The sequence below is a fragment of the Amia ocellicauda genome, chromosome 2 (genome assembly GCF_036373705.1).
Source record: "Amia ocellicauda isolate fAmiCal2 chromosome 2, fAmiCal2.hap1, whole genome shotgun sequence".
In the NCBI taxonomy this organism is placed as follows: domain Eukaryota; kingdom Metazoa; phylum Chordata; class Actinopteri; order Amiiformes; family Amiidae; genus Amia; species Amia ocellicauda.
Window position 1 is genome coordinate 35,124,894 of NC_089851.1, and position 23,161 is coordinate 35,148,054.

Sequence of the window (23,161 nt, forward strand, 5' to 3'; positions counted from 1 at the left end):
GTTGCCACTTTATCCTCTTGTGGTTTCAGAACGCCATTGCCAAGGATGTAACCTAAGTACTGGACCTCCTTTCTGGCCAGTGCTCACTTCTCCCCGTTGATTGTCAGTCCAGCATCCTGAATTTTCTGGAGCACCGATTTGATGTGGACCAGATGTTGTCTCCAGCTGGAGCTATAGATGACCACATCTTCCAGGTATGCTGCTGCAAATGTTTGACAGTTAGCAAGAATTTTGTCCATCATATGCTGGAATGTGGCTGGTGCTCCATGAAGCCCAAATGGCCTCACCCAGAACTAAAACAATCCAAAGGGTGTCCTGAAGCTGTGACTTCTCTCGAGTCTGCTGTCAAAGGAACCTGACAGTAGTCTTTGTTGAAGTCCAAAGTTGAAATGTAGACAGCATTCCATAGCCTGTCCAGCAGCTCATCAATTCTTGGCATGGGGTAGCTGTCAAATTTTGAAACTTGGTTGATCTTTCTGAAATCAATACAGAACCAGATCTGACCTCTTCCTTTAGAGTCCCCAACAGCCGCTCTGGGATCCTGTACATCCATTGTCTTATCAGCTTAGTGTCCGTAAGTTGTATGGAATGCCGCTGTACAGCAGTGAGTCCTGGTTTGTCAGAGAACAAATTTGTAAATTGACATAGCAATAGAGCCATGTCAAAGTGCTGAACTGACAACAAATGCTGTATACTTGGAGGATTGTTAGCAGTGCTGCAGGGGAAAGCTTCCTCTGGCTCATCTGTGTCAGTGGCATCTCTGACCATGAGTGTTTGTACCTTCTGATCCCTCTCCTTCCATTCCTTCAGGAGATTTATATGGAAAAACTGCAGTTTATGAGTTTTATTGGGAGTTTTAATCTCATATGTCACAGGTCCCATCCGGCGCACCACCTCATAGGGTCCTTACCACGAGCCAGCAATTTGTGCGCCGAGGTGGGCAAGAGTAACAGCACCTTCTGCCCTGGCTTGAACTCCCTGTTTCGGGCATGTTGATCATACCAGTGCTTTTGTGACTTCTGGGCTTCCGTCATGTTCTGCCTCACTAACAGGGTGTAACGTTCCAACTTGTCCCTCATTTCCAAGACATGCTGCATAATGTTCAGGTTGTTCTTTACATCTGGCTCCTCCCAGGTTTCACGCAGGACGTCAAGGGGCCCCCTCTCAACGACCTTCCGTAAAGGAGTTTGAATGGTGAAAACCCTGTTGATGCTTGCGGCACTTCCCTGTAGGCAAATAAGACATAGGGAAGCCAGCAGTCCCAATCTTGTCCTGTGTCAGAGACAAATCGGCGTAGCATTGTTTTGAGGGTTTGATTAAAACGCTCAACCAAACCGTCCGGCTGCGGGTGATAATGAGTGGTTCGTATGCCCCTGATCCCTAACAGCCTATATATGTGGTGTAGGAGACCTGACATGAAGTTGGTACCTTGATCCGTGATGATTTCCTGGGTTATACCCACCCTTGAAATAAGCCGACCCAATGCTATAGCAACCTGCTTGGCTGTGATGGAACGTAAAGGGAACGCCTCAGGATATCTAGTCACATAATCACTAATGACCAGAATAAACCGATTCCCAGTACTGCTTCGTTCTAATGGACCAACAATATCCATCGCAATTCGAGAAAATGGGGTGTCAATAATGGGAAGAGATATAAGGGGAGCCCTGTCTGAGCGTCTATGCTTTGCGGTGTACTGACATTCAGGACATGCCAGGCAAAATTTAATGACATTCATGTAAAGACCTGGCCAAAAGAACCACTTTGCTATTCTGTCCAGATGACCTGCCATTGGTATAGAATGCCCCAATCTCAGTATTCTCTCCTTCTCTGACCCTGGCACCACCAATTGATTCCCCTCTTCTCCCACTCTATACAATAGCCCATTTTCCATCAGAAAGTTATCTTTCACCAAACTCCTGTATTGTTGAATAAATTCAACAATGCCTTGTCCTCCCTCTGTAATACTCCAAAATTCACTGCTGTCTCACATTCCATGCACCAAGTTTCTAATCCTCTGCATAACATGCCTGCCTGTTTCTCCGCTCATCGCTGACATTTAGATTTCCTAGTCTTCCCTTGCTGCCCTTCCAGTTCCACCTCAGCAAATGGGGCCTCCCACATAGTGGTCTGAGCCTCAGTTGCACACTTAGCCTTACCACGCGTAATGGCTACATTCGCAGGCCAAGCTAAAGTTTTCAATAGATGAGCCAATACTGGTAAGTCCTGCCACAAAAATACCTCATATGGTAATGTTTCAACCACTCCCACCTGGAGCAGATACTTTTGCCTCTGCACCGTAATAAACACTTCAGTAGTCCTATATGATCTCTCTTCCCCATGAACACAACGGATCACAATTGGTCTGGTAAACTCTCGCCCCTCCACCAAATCTGTTCGCACTAATGTCTGACTACTGCCTGTGTCTATCAGTGCATAAACAGGTTTACCATTCAACTGAACTGCACAGACCGGCTCACATATGCGCATTGATGGCAAAGCTTTGCTAGGCACATAACAAAAGTTACTCTTCCCTGCCTTACTGCTGGTTGAATGGCCAAATTGATGAATTTCCGAATGAACTACCAAATTGAAGGATGAATGCTTTTGGCACAAATGATGCTCCATACATAAGAACTTAAGAGCATAAGAAAGTGTACAAACCAGAGGAGGCCATTCACCCCATCGTGCTCGTTTAGTGTCCATTAATAACTAAGTGATCCAAGAAACCTATCCAGTCTGTTTTTGAATGTTCCCAAATTTTCAGCTTCTACTACATCACTGACCCAGAATGTCATATGAATCGGATTCTTTATTGTAATGAGAAACAACGAGAAAGCCTGCTATCGTGCAGCAGTTACTATCATTACACCACAGGCAAGGTATATCCCAAGCTCTTGCAATTTTTTCCTTTCCTGTCCGTTTGGCTGTTGGGAATGTGAAGAAATGTCACATCCTGAAACTTGGAAAGAGTCCTCCTTTTGGCTTTAGACAGCTGGTTTACACTTTCAGATGGGAATAGTTGATATTGATAGAATTAAACAAAAATAAAAAATAGAATTATACTATGCTACCATCCCACAAGGACATTCAAAATGGGTAATGAGTTGCCTGTTCTTGGTAGTTAATAAGCACTGAAATAAAAGTTTTAAAACAACCAAGTGAACACAAAAACTGTCCAAAAATTAAGGATGGACAAATCCTGGTGAGTTCTGAATACCAACACCCATGTTGGTTATGAACTACATTATGCAAGCTGGGCGCTGCATTCCTTCTCTGAAATAGTAACACAATATACAAAAATATAAACTAATTATAGTGTGCACAGTATGCAGTGTGTCCAACAATCTCCCGTTTGTAAGAAATGACATAATAACTTGGGTAGTAACTCAGTCGTGTGGAAGGAGACGGGTATGGCAAGGCAAATTCTAATTCAGAGATATATTTAATTCATTTAAAGATATCTTCAAATATTTAAAGATATCTGCACATATTTCAAGATATCTTCAAATAATTCCAGATAACTCATTTAAAAGTACATTTAGAGATATCTTTTAATGATTTACAGATATCGCTAAATGAACAGGAAGTCATTCGCAGATATCTCTCAGTGATAATCTGGTTTGCCAAGCTGGCTGTCTTCTCCGGGTGATTGAGGGTTCAGTGCGCCGGCGCAGCGGGACATGTGACACAAGATGGCGGTAGGGAGCGCAGGGTCGCACTGCTGGCCGGATGAGTAATGTTTGGTGTTTTGGTGAGGAAAGAACTCGACACGCATTTCACACAATCCATATTTACATGTAATAAAGTTTTCCTTGTAGAAAAGTAGCAGCTGTAATGTATTTTGTGTAGAAGTGTCGGCCTGCTACGAGCTGAAAGAACTGCGCTAATCGAGTAAACAAACCGAGCTCAAGTATGACGTCACAGACGCGCTTAACGCGACGCACAGGCTGCGGATTCAGCGCGTCGTGGATCCGCACGCAGGCGGCCGTGTGAGTATGAATTAGCGATGAGATGTGCAAATGCGTTTCTGTTCAGATCAAATGCGCATCCATCACTTTATCAATCTGATTATTTAGATGTGAGTCCCATAGGCTGTACTGAATAATAGTGTTGAACTTAATATAAGACACAGTTCATATTGTGTGCAATAGACACCTCGTTTGTGAGGCTTTTGTTTGAGTGTATTTGTGACAAACCTGACATCGTGTTTGCCTGCTTGCTGGATGCATTTACAATATTGCAATGCGTGCATCTCTTGCCTTGCAATGGAAACTGTCTTTGCACATTGGGATTCATATTTGAGTTGGCCATACTGAACTGTATAACACTGCATTCTTTTATTTTCAATACTGTTGTTTAAAAATACACTTTATAATTCTTTGACTTGATTTTCTTCACTCTAATGCACCAATGGTCAGCATACTGTGCTTATTCACACAAAATAATACAATCGATAAAGTGAAATGAAATGTAACCCAGAATTCTTGTTTTAATTTAGTATCAATTCACCTCGGATCCAGGATGGATCATTTTGAAGCCTTAGGTGAGTTGGCTATTTGTTTTGAGACCTTTTTACTGATTAGTAATAAGAAATAATAATAGTCCTCAGTTTGGACATACAAATATAGCACTCCCTTTAAATATGAGATATTTGGATTTTATCTGCATGGGTGTTTGTGGAGTATCCTACAGAGTAATTACTACAGACGATCATTAGGGCCACTTAAGATTGATTATATATATATATATATATATATGGAGAACAAAAGCGAAACTTTTGAGAAAAAAGTTGAAAGTTGAGGTTGAAACACAACAGCGTCGATATGGTGTCATGAGGGGACTGGGTAAAACCCCAAACGCCAGAACAGTGGAAAGATTTACAAAGACGTCAAAAGCAGAAAAATACTTATTCTGTGCTTTCAGAAACTTGTGTTTTCATTGAAAATATTGTATTACATAATGTAAATAATATTAATAATGAACTTTAATACTAATAATAACAATAACAACACCAATAATAATAATAATAATAATAATGTAAACACATTTTCTACAATTTGTTAAACTGAACAGAATTTGTAAAGGTAATAGTGGCCTTAAGGTGCAATAGTGCTACAACAGCTTCATGCTGGGGAGCCATTTATTGGACTGGGAAGAGACAACCAAATAAGTGTCCCCAATGCCACAAGTTTGTGTCGTAGATTGGGTTGTTAGCTTTCCAAGGGTTGCTTTCTAATATTGAAAAGACAACTCCCCAAAATCATCATAGTCCTTTTTAAGGTACAGTAGTTTTTTGCTTACACTATTTGTCAATTTGATCGATTAATATGGCTTATTAGCGTTCCGAGGCATACTTTTCAGTAATGTAGACATCAGTAATTCCCTTGTATATGTACATTTCAGTTCAATACAGCTCTACAGTCTTTTTAACTTCATGATAACCTTCTCCTCATCTAGAACCCATTTCGTGTTTTACCCAGTCCCCTTGTAACACCATATCGATGCTGTTGTGTTTGAACCTGAACTTTCAACTTTTTTCTCAAAAGTTTATGTTGACTTTAAATCTCAAAACTTTTGACTTTATTTCTCAAAATATACATATTTTGGCCCTAATGCTCTTCTGTAAATTACAGACATGAGGTCTGCGCCAAATTTGGTATGCTAGTAGATTCCTATATGATGTTGTCCCTCAACAAATTTGGAGGTCATACGCCTTATCGTTTGGTGCCAATATTGGATGATTGAATGTAGTCTAATAATTGTCAATAATCTTCTTCTCCAAAACCGCTAACGGGACAGATTTGAAACTTGGTGCATGTTATGACCTATATTCAGATTTGTTCAAGAGATGTCGATCTGTGTCATGGCTTGGCAGCCATATTGGATTGGTCAAAAATATTCAGTCATCTTCTTCTCTGAAACCGTTAGGCGGTCTGAAGTGAAATTTTGCACACATGATCTTGGCTTGGTCCTCTATCAGATTTGTTAAAAGCAAGCTGATTCATCAAATAACCTGGAGGTCATACGGCATATGGTGTGGTGCCAATATTGGATTAAGTGACAATTATAAGACCATATTCAAACCTCTTCTCCTTCCAAACCGCTAATGGGACAGATGTGAAACTTGGTGCATGACACTTCATGTTATAACCTATATTCAGATTTGTAAATGTAAATTCATAAAAAAGATTTATAAAACTAAATTTGTCTGTACTTTCACAAACTTTATCTAATCCACTTAGATAGCACATCTATCAATGCTCTATCAATCACAGACAATGCCACCACTTGTAGGAACTTCCAGTACAGACCACATACTCTGAAACTCAAACATCAAGCCAAGCTTTCAGCAGGATTCGATCACAAGAACTCGGACACATGCCGGTGTTGACATATACAAGATACGAGAACGTCTCTTAGTCTTGCATTTCATGCCTTTACCCACTGCGCCACTGGGGAGCTTGCTATTAAGGCTTGAATGTATAATAGAGTACATTTATGAAGCCATACATGTTACACATTCATGTGGACCTGAAAAAGAGAGGGAGCTGTATTACCAATACAAATTTAACTAATAGTAATGTTTACAAATATTGAAATAGTTAACAATTTTATATTGTCTATGTATTCATTGTACTAATAAAAAAGACTTTAGTTAATGTAGTATATTGCAGAGTACAAAAAATATCTTGTAACATACACTCACCTAAAGGATTATTAGGAACACCTGTTCAATTTCCTCATTTCTGTACATGAGCAGCTCAACTGTGCATCGTTTGACATGCGGACATATTTCAGCCTCGCCTCCAAAATACAGAAGTGCGCGCCCGGCCAGAGGCTGCCGACGCCATTGCTGCCTCACATTGAACACACACACACACACACACTCACCTAAAGGATTATTAGGAACACCTGTTCAATTTCTCATTAATGCAATTATCTAACCAACCCATCACATGGCAGTTGCTTCAGTGCATTTAGGGGTGTGGTCCTGGTCAAGACAATCTCCTGAACTCCAAACTGAATGTCTGAATGGGAAAGAAAGGTGATTTAAGCAATTTTGAGCGTGGCATGGTTGTTGGTGCCAGACGGGCCGGTCTGAGTATTTCACAATCTGCTCAGTTACTGGGATTTTCACGCACAACCATTTCTAGGGTTTACAAAGAATGGTGTGAAAAGGGAAAAACATCCAGTATGCGGCAGTCCTGTGGGCGAAAATGCCTTGTTGATGCTAGAGGTCAGAGGAGAATGGGCCGACTGATTCAAGCTGATAGAAGAGCAATTTTGACTGAAATAACCACTCGTTACAACCGAGGTATGCAGCAAAGCATTTGTGAAGCCACAACACGTACAACCTTGAGGCGGATGGGCTACAACAGCAGAAGACCCCACCGGGTACCACTCATCTCCACTACAAATAGGAAAAAGAGGCTACAATTTGCACAAGCTCACCAAAATTGGACAGTTGAAGACTGGAAAAATGTTGCCTGGTCTGATGAGTCTCGATTTCTGTTGAGACATTCAGATGGTAGAGTCAGAATTTGGCGTAAACAGAATGAGAACATGGATCCATCATGCCTTGTTACCACTGTGCAGGCTGGTGGTGGTGGTGTAATGGTGTGGGGGATGTTTTCTTGGCACACTTTAGGCCCCTTAGTGCCAATTGGGCATCGTTTAAATGCCACGGCCTACCTGAGCATTGTTTCTGACCATGTCCATCCCTTTATGACCACCATGTACCCATCCTCTGATGGCTACTTCCAGCAGGATAAAGCACCATGTCACAAAGGTCGAATCATTTCAAATTGGTTTCTTGAACATGACAATGAGTTCACTGTACTAAACTGGCCCCCACAGTCACCAGATCTCAACCCAATAGAGCATCTTTGGGATGTGGTGGAACGGGAGCTTCGTGCCCTGGATGTGCATCCCACAAATCTCCATCAACTGCAAGATGCTATCCTATCAATATGGGCCAACATTTCTAAAGAATGCTTTCAGCACCTTGTTGAATCAATGCCACGTAGAATTAAGGCAGTTCTGAAGGCGAAAGGAGGTCAAACACAGTATTAGTATGGTGTTCCTAATAATCCTTTAGGTGAGTGTATAGGAATAACATCACACTCATATTATAAATATTCATATTACACACTATTCCACCACAATATTACACATATTATAACACACTCACATATTATATCACACTCGTATTACAAACGATGAAGTTATGATCTAAGTACTGCCTTCTCACAGGAATAGGATAGTTTTGTGATACATTGCTTGAATTGGATATGGCTCAGACAGTAAGGTCACAGCAGACCTTGGTTCGAGTCCCACCATGGCCAGAACTGAAAAGTATTTTATATACGATACAGATGTGTTTGGCTGCTTATAGCTTTATTAGATTCAATATTCATGTACTAGCATTATCATATTGTAGCAGTTCTGAAGACTTATTATGAAGCCTGGGACATTTGGCATTGTGGTTTGATCTCCGCACTGTGGTGTGTGTGACCTGGGTTTGAATCTCATAATGGCTGAAACCCTAAAGTCTGTTAAATATGCCATATCCCTCCACATATGCTTGGCCCCCTACGTTGCTGCTTGCAGCTATATTTGTTTGCTGGTATTGTCTCCTCAGTGAAGATGTTCGATCTTCAGCGTGCCCTTGACGCAGGGGCCACTGAGCAGGAGCTGCAGGAGAAGATGGTGGCGTTCTCCGAAGCGGCCGACCCAGACGACTTCTGTTTGTGGTGTGTCGGCTACATGACCCGGGACCACAAGGTGCGACTCCTTTGATCTGTCTGTCAGTGGGAATCATGCCTTCTTTCTTCTTTGTTTCTTCTTCCAGATTTGTGTTTTCTGCAGTTGATTTGGCAGAATATAAAGTGTGTACATGGTGTGATTGAGTTATTGGAAATCCATCCAGCTCTCAGTGTCCTTGTGCACAGAGGGTTCAAGGCTGTAATGCTGTCAGTCATGCAGAGAAGAGAGACATTGATCACATCACTTGTGAGCTCTTCCTCCTGTGTTTCTCTGCTCAGGTAGCCCATGAGACCCCCATCCTGCAGGCCATGGGAAAGGTGCTGACCAGCCACATTGAAGCCATCAGCGCCTCCACAGCCAGGAAGGCCATCGCTATGGCTGCTGAAATGATGGGCAGAGATGCGGTGAGTCACTCCCTCCTGTGAGGCGCTCTGAAACAAATGCACCTTAGACAAAGACCTTCCTGTTTTTTTGTATAATGATTCTTGTCACTCAGAGATGTGCCAGATACACTGCTGTCCCCAGAAAGCCTCCTCAGACTCACCCTCCTCCTCTGATCTTCCTCTGACGCAGAACGTGCTTCCGGAGAGGCGACAGGCAGCCAGCGACATCCTGCTGGCCCTAGGATCCAGGTTTCTCGAGGAGGTCTTGGCAGCTCTGGACACTTTGTTCAGGCCAGATGTGCAAGCAGACCTCATATGGCTGACCACTTTAGGACATCTGTCACGAGCCAATGGTGAGTCTGCCTGCTGCTTCAATTCCTGACGCCACTGTGCTTTGTTGATGCCTGGCACCGCAGGGAACTGACCTGTTTTCTCCCCTGACCCTAACCGCCATTTGTGTGTGTGCAGTGTCCGGAATGGTGCCCCATCTCAGGGACATTATCGAGTGGCTAATTCCCATGCTGAACGAGGCCACCAAGTCTGAGGTCAGGATGGCGCTGTGCTCAGGTGAGTGAGGGTTGCAGCTGACTCCTGGAATGACAGATATCCATGAAGCGTGTGTCTCATGGATAGTGACCCCGGCGTCTGTTTATCATTTCCCAGTGCTCACGGACTTCTCTGAGAGCATTCAGGAATTCTTTTCCGGCCCCAGAGGGAGCTCTGACCCGACCCTGAGGAAGCAGGACTTCTTTCCAATCATGGAAACTGCTTACTCATCTTTTCAGACGTGGAACAGGTTGGAACGGAACCTGCAGGTACGGGCCGCTGGGAAATGTGATTGTCAGATGTGGACTGGTAAATACGTTGGCCTGAAGTGCAAAACACAACTGCAAAAAGAACAACACAAAAACAAAATGCAGAACGCAAAACCAAAAGGAAGAATTGTGTGCTCAAATTAGCACCATAAGTAACGAATTCAAAATAGAAAATATTGTAACCAAAGAAATATAGTTGAGAAAAAATTGATGTTGAGATCAAAAAAGAGAAATTGTAAAAAAAAGATTACACAAACGCACATCTGAATACCTTAGAAGGTGCTGGGTATCAAACAAGATCATATCACATAAAAAGAAAAGAATAGCCGCACACTCACTTATAGCTCAAGTATTTATGTAGCCCATGCTTCTCAGGTTTTTTAACAGCGTTTTGATCAACCAGAGATCTTCATCAGGATATGAAACATGTTTGTAAACCATCTAGTTATATACTTCATTTTTTTGGAGGTATAAGTGAGTGTGTGGGTATTCTTTTCTTTTTATGAAATCAAAAATAAAACAATCGAAAGCAAAATGTATATAATTGTAAACAAAAATAATTATATCAAAAGCAAAAAAAAAATGAAAGGAAATAATGTTAAAGGACACACTGGAGTCCCTGTCTGTGGTTGCGGTGCTGCAATCTTTGCTTTTTTTTTTTTTTTTAGTTTACGAGTTTTGGCACTGTTTTGTCGAGAGGGTGGGGTTTAGAGGGAGGCGTAGGTCATGGCTCTCCATTGGTCCACCACATTTGAGTGACGGTTCTTCCTAACCCAATTATTATTGTTTTGCTTTTGATTATAATTATTTTTGTTTACAGTTCTATACATTTTGCTTTGATCTCCACATCATCTTTCATCTTTATTTTTTTTGGTTACAATATTTTTTAGTTTGAATTCGTTACTTATGGCGCTAATTTGAATAAAGAACACGCATGCAAAAAGAAAAACACAAAAAGAAAACGAGAAACACAAAAACAAAAATATTTGTTGTATTACCTCTGCCAGCTGGTTCTGCCAGGCACAGTGTTTTGGGGAGGGTGAGTTATCTTGAGGGACAGGATCACCACAGTATAAATCACTGTAATTCACCCTGTGTAGTGATAATCCTAAGGTGCTGCCATCGCCCACTTGTTCTGAGTTGTTGCTCTTTTGCTCTCTTGGCGTTGCCCACACTGACCGGTCTCTGTGTCCGTCCTGGAGGTCAAAGAGGCAGTAGTCAATGCCTTGGCTGCCCTGACGCCCCTGCTGAGCCCTGCAACTCTCCGGGCCAAACTGAGGGGGTTGATCGACACCACAGTGCTGATGTACAGACTGAGGTCCAACGGTGAAGCTCTGGTTCAGGTACGTCTTTCTGTGCTGACTGGGGTAGCAGGGGTGGGATAGATCAGACCGGCTCCAGGTTAATGCCTTGGTTTTATGTTTAACATCAGGATAAGGGTTTGGTTTAGTTTCTTATGTATTTTTTAGGTTGATACTTTGTTTTAGAAGTTAAAAACTTGTAGCCGGATTCACAAACACATACTGAGGAGCCCTTGAGTCATGCTGATTGGGGTCTGTGAACCCAGCCCACAGTGCAGTGTGTGTCAGCGGTTGTGTTTCTTTATTGTAGAACGTGCGGCACATCGTCCTGGCAGCCTTGGCCTTGGACCGGAACATAATCCGCTCCTCTGTGGACACCCTGCTAAGGAGCCTGCACCAGGAGGTAGGTCTTGTTCTGTGGAGTGGACGAGACACCCCGACACAAGGGCCCTTTGCAGCCGACTGTGTGTAGCGGAGCGACGCCTCCCCCTGGGTACACAGTAACCGTGTCTTTCTCCTTCAGATCTGCGCCCGTCGGGAGAGCCAGCTGCCTGTGGACGCGGTCCTGAGCGTCGTCACACTCCTCGGTAGGTCTCTCTTCTTTCACTCGGGAGAGTCTTGGTTCTGATCCGCTGGCCTGTGTCGTGTCCTCACTGCTCTGTGCTGCCTGCCTTATTCCCACAGCCACCGCCTTCCCAAAGATAGTCGCCCGTCTCCTTATTGAGTTGCTGAAGTGCTTCAGTGAGCCTAACCGGGCCGCGGCTGGTGTGATTCTGGCCCACCTCCTCAGCACCGCAGGTACCGTCCTCTCCCCCGTCCTGTCCCACTGCGCTACATTGCTCTCAGTGCTGTCAGACCTCCTGCTGTCATTGGCAACACACCGACACACACACAGACACACTCAGCCTGTAACCGTATTGTTTCTCCTGATCTCTGTGATTAATTCGTTTTCCTGTCCTTTCCATACCAAACCTCAAATCTGATTACAGGGAACGCCCAGCCCATTGCCGGCCAGCCCTCCTTCCCCCGGGACAGCAGCTCCGCCTGCTTTCGTGTCCTGCAGGCCGGTCGAGCCAAGCTGACGAAGCAGGTAAGGGCTCGTTTGGAGTTTCTCACTGTGCTGGGCAGCAGTGTAGTGTGCAGACTGAGCACCTGTCTCCTCTATCCTCCAGGTCCCTGAGATCTTGAACGCTCTTCAAGCCTGTCTGCCCCACTTGGCTGAGCAGCAGCTGAGAGTGGTCATCCACCTCGTGTCTCAGCACCCGGAGGAGCTCGCCGAGACGTTGCTGACTCGAGACCTGGCGCTGGACAGGTAAGCCCCACATAAGCGCCTGTCCTTCACACATGATTGGCTCGTGTCACAGCGAGGAGCTCCCGTGTGTCTCTGTCTCACTGTGACTCTCTCCCCCAGTTCCAGCTGTGCGCTATGGAGGGCCTTGGGTTCCGAGAGCAAGTTGTCCCGCAAGCTCCTGGCGTTCCTCGTGGGAAAGCTTAGCACCTCACCCACTGGGCGCCAGACCCTGGCTGTGAGTACATCTCTCTGTGACGCTTCCAGAGATATAGTGCTGTAAATTAGGTGCCTACTCTCTGAGTGTGACCCTGTATGTCTCTTCTGGTGTCAGGTGATCTCTGCCGTGCAGGAGCTGCTGGCCGCCCCAGAGCGGAATGGGACCTTTCAGAGGGTCTTTCCCCGGCTGTTTGGCGCCCTCCTTCTCCGCATGGGCCTCAGTGAGGACATCAGAGAGACCTTTCTGGCCGTGCGGGCCTTGGTGCTCCAGGCCCAGCTGGGGATGGTGTCGGAGCAGCTGCAGCAGGAATCGGCCTGGGCGGAGCTGCCAAGCGCCGAGAGCCACACAGAGGGGGTCAGTCTCCTGGCCAGGTACGGGTCTCTCTCCATCACAGGCTGCGCTGACAGGAAAGTATTCGTATTACTGTCTCCTCACTGCCTTCCCTTTGTCCTCCAGGGTCATGGCTCAGCACGGCGGCCGGCATCTCCCCGGCATCGTGAAGGTCCTCATCCCTTTCCTGAGCTCTGACCAAGAGCAGCACAGAGTCACAGCGACGGCTTTCTTCTCTGAGGTGAGTGTGTCTCTGTTAGCGCGTTTCCACCGACATTGTGCCGGTGCTGGTGTCGGAGATGGTGCTCAGCCTGGGAACCAGCTGAACTTTTTGTGGAGACAACTTAACCCCGCCCCCCGGCCCCTGACATCACGGGTTCCTTGGTTCCAGACCAGCAAGTTTTTGGTGCCTGCAAAGCGCTATGTGTGCGGCTCTAATGGCTCGTGTGCGCTGCTGTGCGGTGCCGGAGGGCTGCTCTCTCAACGCGTTGCTCTCCTGTCTTGCAGCTGCTGTGCGGCTCAGAGAAACATTTGAGGGCCGTGCTGCTAAAGAACTTGAAGCGTCGAGTCCAGGACCCCTCAGTGCCTGTGAGGTTGCAGCTATGTCAGGGCCTGCGGAGAGCCACGCCCACCCAGGTAAGGACAGTGTGCAATGCAGTACCGCCTGCCACCGAGGTTTCATTTCTTCACTCTGGGGGTGTCCGTGCTGACGGGGTGCTCTGGGTGTCTCTGTGCAGGTGAAAGAACACAGCCGGGAGCTGCTGGCCTTCCTCGGCTTGGGCCTGCAGGACATGGACGTGGCGGACTGGCAAGTGGTCCTGGGAACTCTGTCCGCCCTCTCGCAGGTGCTGCCCAACCTGAGACAGGACAGCGTCGGCCGGGATGTCCTTGCATATGTCCTGCAGAGGGTCACTGCACTGTTGGAAAGAGTGAGTCCCTGTTTTGCTCTTCTGGCTCCGTGTCTCAGTGAGAGGTTTAAGTGTTCGGCCTGTAGGCTGTCGTGCTCAGTGTGTCACAGGCTGTGTCTGACCCTCTCTGCTTGTTTCCAGGAGGACGAGGCGCTGCGCTGCGCCGGCGCCACCATGCTGGGGGAATTGTGCCGGTGCCAGGCAGTGACGGCCCACATCAGACGGGAGTTGGAGGAGGCGCTGGTGCGTCTGGCTCTGCATCTCCCAGACGCCAGCCCAAAGGTGACCCAGGTAAGGGCAGCTCATTGGCCCTGGCCATTCTATTCCCCCACTGGGGCGGGCAAACCCAGGAGGGCCTGCGGCGGTTTTTAAGAATAAGAAGAGTTACAAACGTAGAATTTGAGACGTTGCGGTCAGATCGTGCCACTGTGTCTTGGCATCAGTGCCAAGTGATGAGGCTAAGCTTGTGTCTTGTGTGCAGGCCTACTTCCTGACCCTCAACAATACTGGGTCAGTGCCAGAACTGAGTACCATCAGGAGACTGATCTGCAAGAACAAGGAGGAAGGGGTTTTGGACTTTCGCACCTTCCTTGATGACCTTGCGCTCTGGGTAAGGACAGTATGGCCATTGTGTTGCGTATGAAGGACAGAGATGTTGCATGCTTGTGGCTCTTGAGTAACCGGTCTGCTGAGAGTCCCATAATCTGACTCCCTGTCTTCTCTAGGCGTCTAATTCCCCAGAGGCCCTGGGCTGGTCCTTCAGCTGCGCCCTGGACTGCCTGAGCAGCCGCTTTCCTGGAGTCAGAGCCTGCGCTGCCATCTTTACAGGTGAGGAGATGACACCTGGGCAGGATGTGGGCCCATGATGGAGCTCACAGGCACACTGTAGCCAAGATCTGTCCTGAATTGTGACTCAGTGTTGCTCTCTCTGACCCACAGAGTCCCTGATTAAAAACACCCCGCAGTCCCTCCTCAGTCATCGATGGATGGATCAGAGCTTCGCAGGTAAAGCAGCCCCTGAGTGTGTCAGTGTGTTACCACGTCACTGCTGCTCTGGTCCTGGCTGTGTGTAAAGAGCCAGTCTTTGCTGCTGGGCTGGAGTAGAGTGTGTCAGCCTGTCGCTGTGCCCTCTCTGTCACTCAGCGCTGTGTGTTCAGCCCGTCCTCTCCCTGTGTCTCCAGCTCTGACGAGGGCCCTGCAGGAGGAGAGCGACGCACAGGCAAGGAGCTGCGCCTCTCAGGCCCTGGAGTACTGCACTGCCTCCCAGCAACAGAGGCCAGCGAAGAGGCCCGTGTGGAAGAGGCTCTTCTGCTACCACCCATGAGGAGAGGCGAGGAGATGAGGTCTCCCCCTCAGGAGCTGCGCAGGGTAACCGAGTGAGGCCGCCGGATCTCATCATGTCCTCTGACACACTGCTGTGTAGATGGGTGTCTGATACCACAGTGTCATACAAGTGTTTTCAATATACTGTGAAGATGTGTTCTATAATCTCAATATTTAAGGTATTAAAATCACGCATAGATTGGAAATGTTGGACAAAAAGTGGCCCCACATGCTTGTGTCCCTTATAATGGACTTGTGAGTATTTTGTGGTACAAATTCTCTAAACTTTACCGCCTAGGCTAGTTTTTTTTCAAATGCACATAATTCCTTCATTTCTTATGTTATTTTCACCCAACAACTTCTCCAAAAGGAGTGTTATTTCAACTAGCAATTTTCAAAAAAGATTGATTGCAGGAAAAAGGCCAGAAGGTCAACATTTCAAAAAACTGTTTGTTTTTGTGAAAGAACTTGGTAGTAGTGTGATATAGTTTGTCTAATCATGATCAACTATGCAGAATATTATAGCACAAGTTGTCTAGTTTCATTTGATAAGTGTCACATACCTGTACTCATTATAATGTCCATATTAAAGTTCAACCAGGGGCAAATGGGGGTGACTGTAAAGAGTTAATACCATGTTGAATAAAACAGGAATCTGTACGAATGCTGTGCATGTGTGTAACAATCACGTCAGAGCACCTGGAATTAATTGATCAATGGATATGACTATAAACTGTTAAAACCATAAAAGCACATGGAACGGTATTGGTTCTTGTAGTCACTTTTGAATACTTGTCTTTAAAGGCTCAGGGGAATCAAACTGGTTTCACATTCGATGTATAAAATATCACTTGAGACGAATCAACAATCCAGCGTGTTTATTTCAGAGGGATCTGTTTTATATGAGCGAGATGTCCGGCTCAGAAACGGATCAAAGAAAACCTAGTGTGGAAAAAATCATCAATACTAATTGTAGTGAAGTTTCCAGTACTGTTAAACATTACAAACACTACCTTCCTCTGGGCTTTTGAATGGAAATGACTGATGTCCAGACACTACCGCCCTTCTGAAAGGGTTCTGTTGAGGGTGAAATGGGGTTTTAATAACCAGTCTCTGGGGCAGAGCCCACCTCCCTCCCCAGGCCGTCTCTCTCTGCGCTGCACTAAAGACTCTCTCTCCTCCTTCCTGCTGTAGAGAATGCCATCCCTGCTCACCCGTCGGGACAGCATGGACAGGGCTGACACTGGTTTTCATCGCGACTCCTGTTCTCGCACCATGCGGAAAGCTTTGACTGGAATCAAGGCCGAAATCGGGGAGGAACTGAAGAAACTGGATGAGAGAGGTTTGGGTGCGACTTTCTGTTACTATAGAAAATATTTTGCCTAGGCCTTAAGCCATGGACCCCCAGAGATGTATTTTCTCCTGTAACAATCTGCCATCCATAGGAGTTTTTGTTCTTCTCTCCTCCGTGCCTAATGGTTTATTTAATGTTGGTTTACTTTATTTTTGTTAATTTAAACTTAACATTTCTCTTTCATTTTTATCACTCTGTAAAGCGCTCTGTGGCTACCCTGCAAAGGGCGCTATACAAATTGATTGATTGACAATGGAGAGTCAGTGGAGTGCTGCACACGTCTGTATTGATACGATGTTCCAGAACACAAGACATCACCAAGTAATACCAGATACAAGCACACTGGAGTTGTTGAGGGAAGGTTAAACTAAACTTTGGGAAAGCATTGCTGTGTTGTAGAGACAGTATTCAGTATTCCCATTGGTAGAATAATTTACTAAAATGAGAGAAATTCCTATATAGATTTTAAGAACTGTCTCCGAGGCGAGAAGCAAGGGAAGAGCGTTCCTGTGTTCTTGAATTTTCATTTCAGTTGTTTAAAAGTGTTTAAAAGGCAATGGATACATGGTTTAGTGTGACGTGTGTGTGTGTGTGTGTGTGTGTAACATGAATATGAATACATAATCTACATGATCATAGGCTAAATAATTCTGAAGACCGCGGTTTAACAGCAATGCGTTTGATTTTCCTTTTTCGTGTTGTTTTAGTTACTTTTCACTACGTCCGTGCAGAATAAACGGTTTTCTTTATCTTTTTTGCTACAATCCTGAATAGTACTTTACCCTTAATTAATCGACTCCATAAAGCTAGCAGTCATTCTACCCCTAGTTCACCCACCCATATGCTCCATGTTGCATGATCAGGACTCGGCGGCCGCTGCCCCGTGTCCCCCTCCCCTGCAGGTGAGCCTCAAAAAACAACAAAACAAGCACACTAGAATTCAGATCACTGCAGGTGCCCCACAGAGTGTGTTAAAAGACTGAAGTGTGTGAGTAAGACTGGCTTCACTGATCTTGATTCACCCGATCTAAATCTACTGTGGGGGGGGCAAGGCTCGTGCTAATCTGGTTCAGTGAAAGCAGCCCCAGTGCGTCTAATTGGGCTGCTTCTACAGGAGGCCGTGTTTTTTTTACAGAGCCGGCTCGTGTACCTAAACGTGACAAGTGCATCTTGACCAGGGGTTTCCAGCTGGCTCCGGACACTGGCTGGCCCAGGGTGTTGTGAATTGGGAAACCAGGCCGGTTCTGTTGAGCCCTCCCGGCTGCAAGATAGCCGTGGAGATGAGGGTGGAGGAGGAGGAGTGGAAATCCGGGGAGAAGGATACCTGGACGCAGAGACTCCCTCCCAGACCTGAACAGACCAGCTGTAGTTCACAGGGAGGGGGGGGGGTTCTTGGGAAACGATGATCATGCAGAACAAAATACCTGTTTTCATACTCATCAGGGTTACACTGACTCAGCACAGTGACAGGATCACACAGCGCTCCCTTTAGCACTTGGCCCATGTGTGAGGAATCTGTGAAAACCCAGGGGCACCACAACACACTCTTTCCTTGGGGGACGTCAGATGTTTGATTGTACTGACGTCACTGCTCCACAGTGGTTCATTTCCTAGAGATGTATGGGCTGTGGTCACTGCTACTGCCGCCGCTCTCTGGGGAGGAGAGGAGATGCCAGCTTGAATACAGAGGGGCTGGACAGTAACCCTTGCCCTGAGTGCAAGTGCCTGTGAGGCCAGGACATTCACCACAGGATTTACAGATGTATAGTACTGTGAATATTTTAAAATGCTATTACTAAAAATAATAATACAAATTAAAGGGAGTGTATTGTTTAATTGACCAATAACTGGCACATGTTCCCTTCTGTAGAAATTGGAGGCACTTCACAGTGAGTATTAAGATGGACTGCAGTACAACTGGTTGACTGAGAACTGACGTTTCTGCCCTCAAGCACCGGGTTTATAGTGACAATCTTTCTAGTCAGAATATAGTCGCCATGTCGCCCTTCATCCCGCCTCTCCGCCGCTCTGTGCTTCTCCTCAATCTGCTCCAGCAGCTCCGCCTGGCTTCTTTCAATGGAGCGCACCAGAGCCCTGAAGACCTGCTCACTGTCCTCAGTCAATGAAAATAAAAGTGTGTAGCTGGTAAACTTGCTATTGTTTGTTCTTGTACTAAGCTAAAAAAGCTAAAAAAAAGCTAAATTTGAGGCGGCCCAGGGCCGGTGTAGCGTTATGTTGGGTGTATTTTGATAAGAGCTCTGAGCTGAAGCACTGATCTAAAGAAGACCTCTCCCCCCCAAAGTTATCAGATTTCCTTAACTCATCAGCTTGGAGCTGGTTTGCATCGGGGTGACAGTTTTGGGGAGGATGGCACCAAGAAGAAGCCAAATAGTTTGGAATTCTGCTATGAGATGTCTGGAGAAAGGGGCCTGTAGGTAATAAAAACTCTTTGAAGTGGACGAGAGCCGAAATCCCGACATAGAGCTACGAACCCGGGCCAACCGGCATTTCCAAAAGATGGCATGGATTGACATCAGTCATAAATCAAGCCCCCCTCCAATAGGACACTGGGGGCTGAAACCGAAATCCAATCTCAAGAACTCAGGAACCAATCACCTATTGATCTGACAGACTATAAGGAACAGCGCACGGCCTCTCTCTTTCTCTCTCTCTCTCACCTGAACCAGCAACTCGCTGCCACAGCTCAACCTGTAGCTCTGTTGCCAGAACCGGAACCAGAAACCAACCAAGTCTTTGCCGGCAACAGAAGAGTTAAACTGGGAGAAGGAGATTGAGCCGTACGAAGAATTCTTTTAAAGGACTTTATTAAATAAAGAACTTTACAGACTGCGCTGCCCGCCTGTGCCCACCTGATCAGTGGAGTTTTACGGCTGGACAATTGACTAAGTCGACTGTATACGAAAGTGTCAGTCATTTAAATAGCTATTTGAGTCTTAAGAAACTTGACCCTTGGAACAAACAGGGCCCTGCTTTCCTCAAAGACTTTGTCTTCAAGTAACTATGGTGGAACCCCACTTACAAAGAAGATTTTGTGCACAACCTTGGAGCCTTCAAACCAGTGGAAAATCTGTTTGGAAAAGACTCTACATTCGCGAAACCCCAACTTCCAGGTGCATCGACTGAGTGGAAGTTCTTGGACAAAGCCGAACCGGACTGCCTTTGTTCCAAACCACACGGACCTCGTGCCGTGCGCTGTTATCTGAGCCCGAAGACAGAGAGGCCTCTCTGCGACGAAGTTCAGATAAGTTAACAGTTTGGAGTTCATGATTCATGACATTTGAGAAATCAATTAGAAATGTTAATCTGTGATTCATAACTCTAGAATGTGTAATATCATTTAGTTTTCTTAAATATAAATGTGTGTTGCATTAAACTGTTTTGTTGATAATTTTAGAAATAAAATCTGTCAACGCCGAGAAATATCTTCTCATTCCTGTTTAACTGTTTAGTCTGAAATTGACACAAGTTAATAGACATTAGATTATTGGTGGCCCTGCCTATCCTTAATCATTGAATAATAATCAGTTAAGGGAAATTGTGGTAACAAGTAATGATAGGATCTTTCTCGGCACCTAAACGTAAATGAGACTGATATATATATAACGAGAAGTTACCTGACATAAATACTAACCTGCGTAGTTATTTAATGTCTGACTAATAATACTAACGAGAGACTCACCTTCGTCTTACTAACCGGTATTGTAGTCAATGTGTTTATAACCTTTTTTGTTTAACGATTTGTGTTATCATATGCTATCCCATGGTCTTTGATTTGGTCACGGAAGTGATTTGTCTTTGATTTGTTGATCTAGAGTTGAATTTTAATTAGTTTTTCCCTTTTGTATAATTAGTGTAGTGCTACATTTAGTCTTTGTTTTTGAATAAATTTGACAATTTATATCTTTGGAATTGGTGTCTGCGTCCAATTATTACAGAAATTGAGTTCTACAAGATTCCAGGATTCGTGATACGGTGATACTATAAATTCACTTCTTTAATTGAAATTTATAAGTGTACCTTATGCTACACCGGCCTAATAAGTGTGAACGGGGTCATATTAGTTACTTTGAGCAAAGCACTGTCACATGACCTCCAAGCAAACACTAACACACACACACATGCACACACACATATATACACAAATCAGCCATAACATTATGACCACTGGCAGGTGAAGTGAATAACACTGATAATCTCGTTATCATGGCACCTGTCAGTGGGTGGGATATATTAGGCAGCAAGTGAACATTTTGTCCTCAAAGTTGATGTGTTAGAAGCAGAAAAAACGGGCAAGCATAAGGATCTGAGCGACTTTGACAAGGGCCAAATTGTGATGGCTAGACGACTGGGTCAGAGCATCTCCAAAACTGCAGCTCTTGTGGGGTGTTCCCGGTCTGCAGTGGTCAGTACCTATCAAAAGTGGTCCAAGGAAGGAAAAGCGGTGAACCGGCGACAGGGTCATGGGCGGCCAAGGCTCATTGATGCACGTGGGGAGCGAAGGCTGGCCCGTGTGGTCCGATCCAACAGACGAGCTACTGTAGCTCAAATTGCTGAAAAAGTGAATGCTGGTTCTGATAGAAAGGTGTCAGAACACACAGTGCATCGCAGTTTGTTGCATATGGGGCTGCGTAGCCGCAGACCAGTCAGGGTGCCCATGCTGACCCCTGTCCACTGACGAAAGCGCCTACAATGGGCACGTGAGCATCAGAACTGGACCACGGAGCAATGGAAGAAGGTGGCCTGGTCTGATGAATCACGAATTCAAGGTGTTGACTTGGCCTCCAAATTCCCCAGATCTCAATCCAATCGAGCATCTGTGGGATGTGCTGGACAAACAAGTCCGATCCATGGAGGACCCACCTCGCAACTTACAGGACTTAAAGGATCTGCTGTTAACGTCTTGGTGCCAGATACCACAGCACACCTTCAGAGGTCTAGTGGAGTCCATGCCTCGACGGGTCAGGGCTGTTTTGGGACCCACACAATATTAGGCAGGTGGTCATAATATCATGGCTGATCGGTGTATATATATATATATATATATATATATATATATATATATATATATATATATATATATATATATATATATATATATATATTCTATCTACATTTATGTACACTGCAAGTTCAACCTTATCTGAAAAAATAAACTGTGTAAATGGGCAACTGTGTGTAAAATAATGCTATATCTTGAAACAATTGTAAATAACCCTTAATAAAGTGCATAGAAATATGAATAAGAAAGAATATTAATAAGAAATTAACTGATAAAGAAATGGACAGTATTATGATAATTAAGTGATTAACACTCTATTTGCTTTGCAAACTTCAGGAAATTATGTTGTTAATCCATTTCTTCACAGTAATTGCCAATCAAGAAGTAATTTCTATTTTAGTCAATTTTAATATTAAAGCAATGGGTTTTATTAAATCTAATATGTAGTATTTTGCATTTTTGTTTTGCTGTAGACAAGGTTTGTTTAGTCTGCAAAGTAAATGAAGCAATCAAATGAGAGACGGCATGGTTCTTTGTTGTCAATGCAGAAAGTGGTTTCATGGAGCTGCCTTTCAACAAACATCATCAAACCTCCAAAGTATTTCATTTGTGAGACCGGCTTGTAAATCAAAATATTTCTGTTTTGTGACAACAATCTTATTATGTTTTCAATGCATGTTTGGTATTCCAGGCCTGTCATTCCACTTTTATTTTATATATTAGTTTATTTTAAAGAAAGTGTAAATCCTGTGTGGGATTTGGAGATATAGGCCGTCCTTGTTTTCCCCATTATAATCAATGGGCATTGCGTTTTGTCATTCGTTTTAATCTGTCCCTTGTATTTCACAGAAACATCTCTTTCCACAGATTAAGTACGGGTGTGTGGTGTGTGATATTGTCTGATACTTCGTCCACATTGCTGAATGATGTTTTATCTGTGATCGTGTGAACGTCACCGTTTCAGAGATCAGTGCTATTGTGAAATCGAGCGTGATGCTGATTGGCTAAAATTGATATATTGCGTTTTCATCAGTCAAAGGTCAAATTTCGTTTTTAACATTGGGATTACAAGACATAACTAATTTTAGATTAGTTAAAGCGATGCTCTTTGTGATTATATCCATATAACTCGAATTGTGTGTGGAATTGGCTTCATTATCACGTTTTGCCAGAAGCTCTTCAAATGTTTGCTCCCTAATAGGGGTGTAACGATTGCACACATTTTCCATTCGGTTCAATTTGCGATTGTAGTTATTTTCTTCACACACTTGTCTCCAAATTAATAACCTTTTTCTAACAATTATTTGAACATTGCCAGCCAGGAAATCAACAATAACAGTATTAACAGTAAATGAACAGTAAGGGCTTATGAAACGCACTGTAATGGACTTAAGTAGTTCTAGATAGGACTTTTAACTAGCTAAATTAATATAACCAAAACACAATCGTA

At 44.7% G+C, this 23,161-nt stretch overlaps 1 protein-coding gene across 3 annotated transcripts; it reads left to right on the top strand.

Moving 5' to 3' along the window:
- Positions 1–3,936: 3,936 nt before the first annotated feature.
- LOC136769786 (maestro heat-like repeat-containing protein family member 1) lies at positions 3,937–19,197 on the top strand. Of its 3 annotated transcripts, none has more exons than XM_066723341.1 (25): positions 3,937–3,992; positions 4,502–4,546; positions 8,645–8,787; positions 9,048–9,173; positions 9,343–9,505; positions 9,621–9,719; positions 9,816–9,967; positions 11,170–11,310; positions 11,579–11,671; positions 11,792–11,855; positions 11,953–12,066; positions 12,258–12,358; positions 12,441–12,580; positions 12,680–12,794; positions 12,891–13,147; positions 13,233–13,347; positions 13,614–13,742; positions 13,844–14,035; positions 14,156–14,305; positions 14,496–14,624; positions 14,740–14,842; positions 14,954–15,019; positions 15,196–15,382; positions 16,532–16,679; positions 18,562–19,197. In XM_066723341.1, exons 2-23 carry the CDS (start codon positions 4,525–4,527, stop codon positions 15,336–15,338), a joined length of 2,757 nt encoding a protein of 918 aa, XP_066579438.1. In that variant the 5' UTR covers positions 3,937–3,992; positions 4,502–4,524; the 3' UTR covers positions 15,339–15,382; positions 16,532–16,679; positions 18,562–19,197. The 3 variants fall into 3 exon arrangements, with proteins under 3 accessions (XP_066579438.1, XP_066579436.1, XP_066579435.1); XM_066723339.1 differs by having other exon boundaries at positions 3,991–4,081; positions 16,532–16,685; XM_066723338.1 differs by having other exon boundaries at positions 3,991–4,081.
- The last annotated feature ends 3,964 nt before the right edge of the window (positions 19,198–23,161 follow it).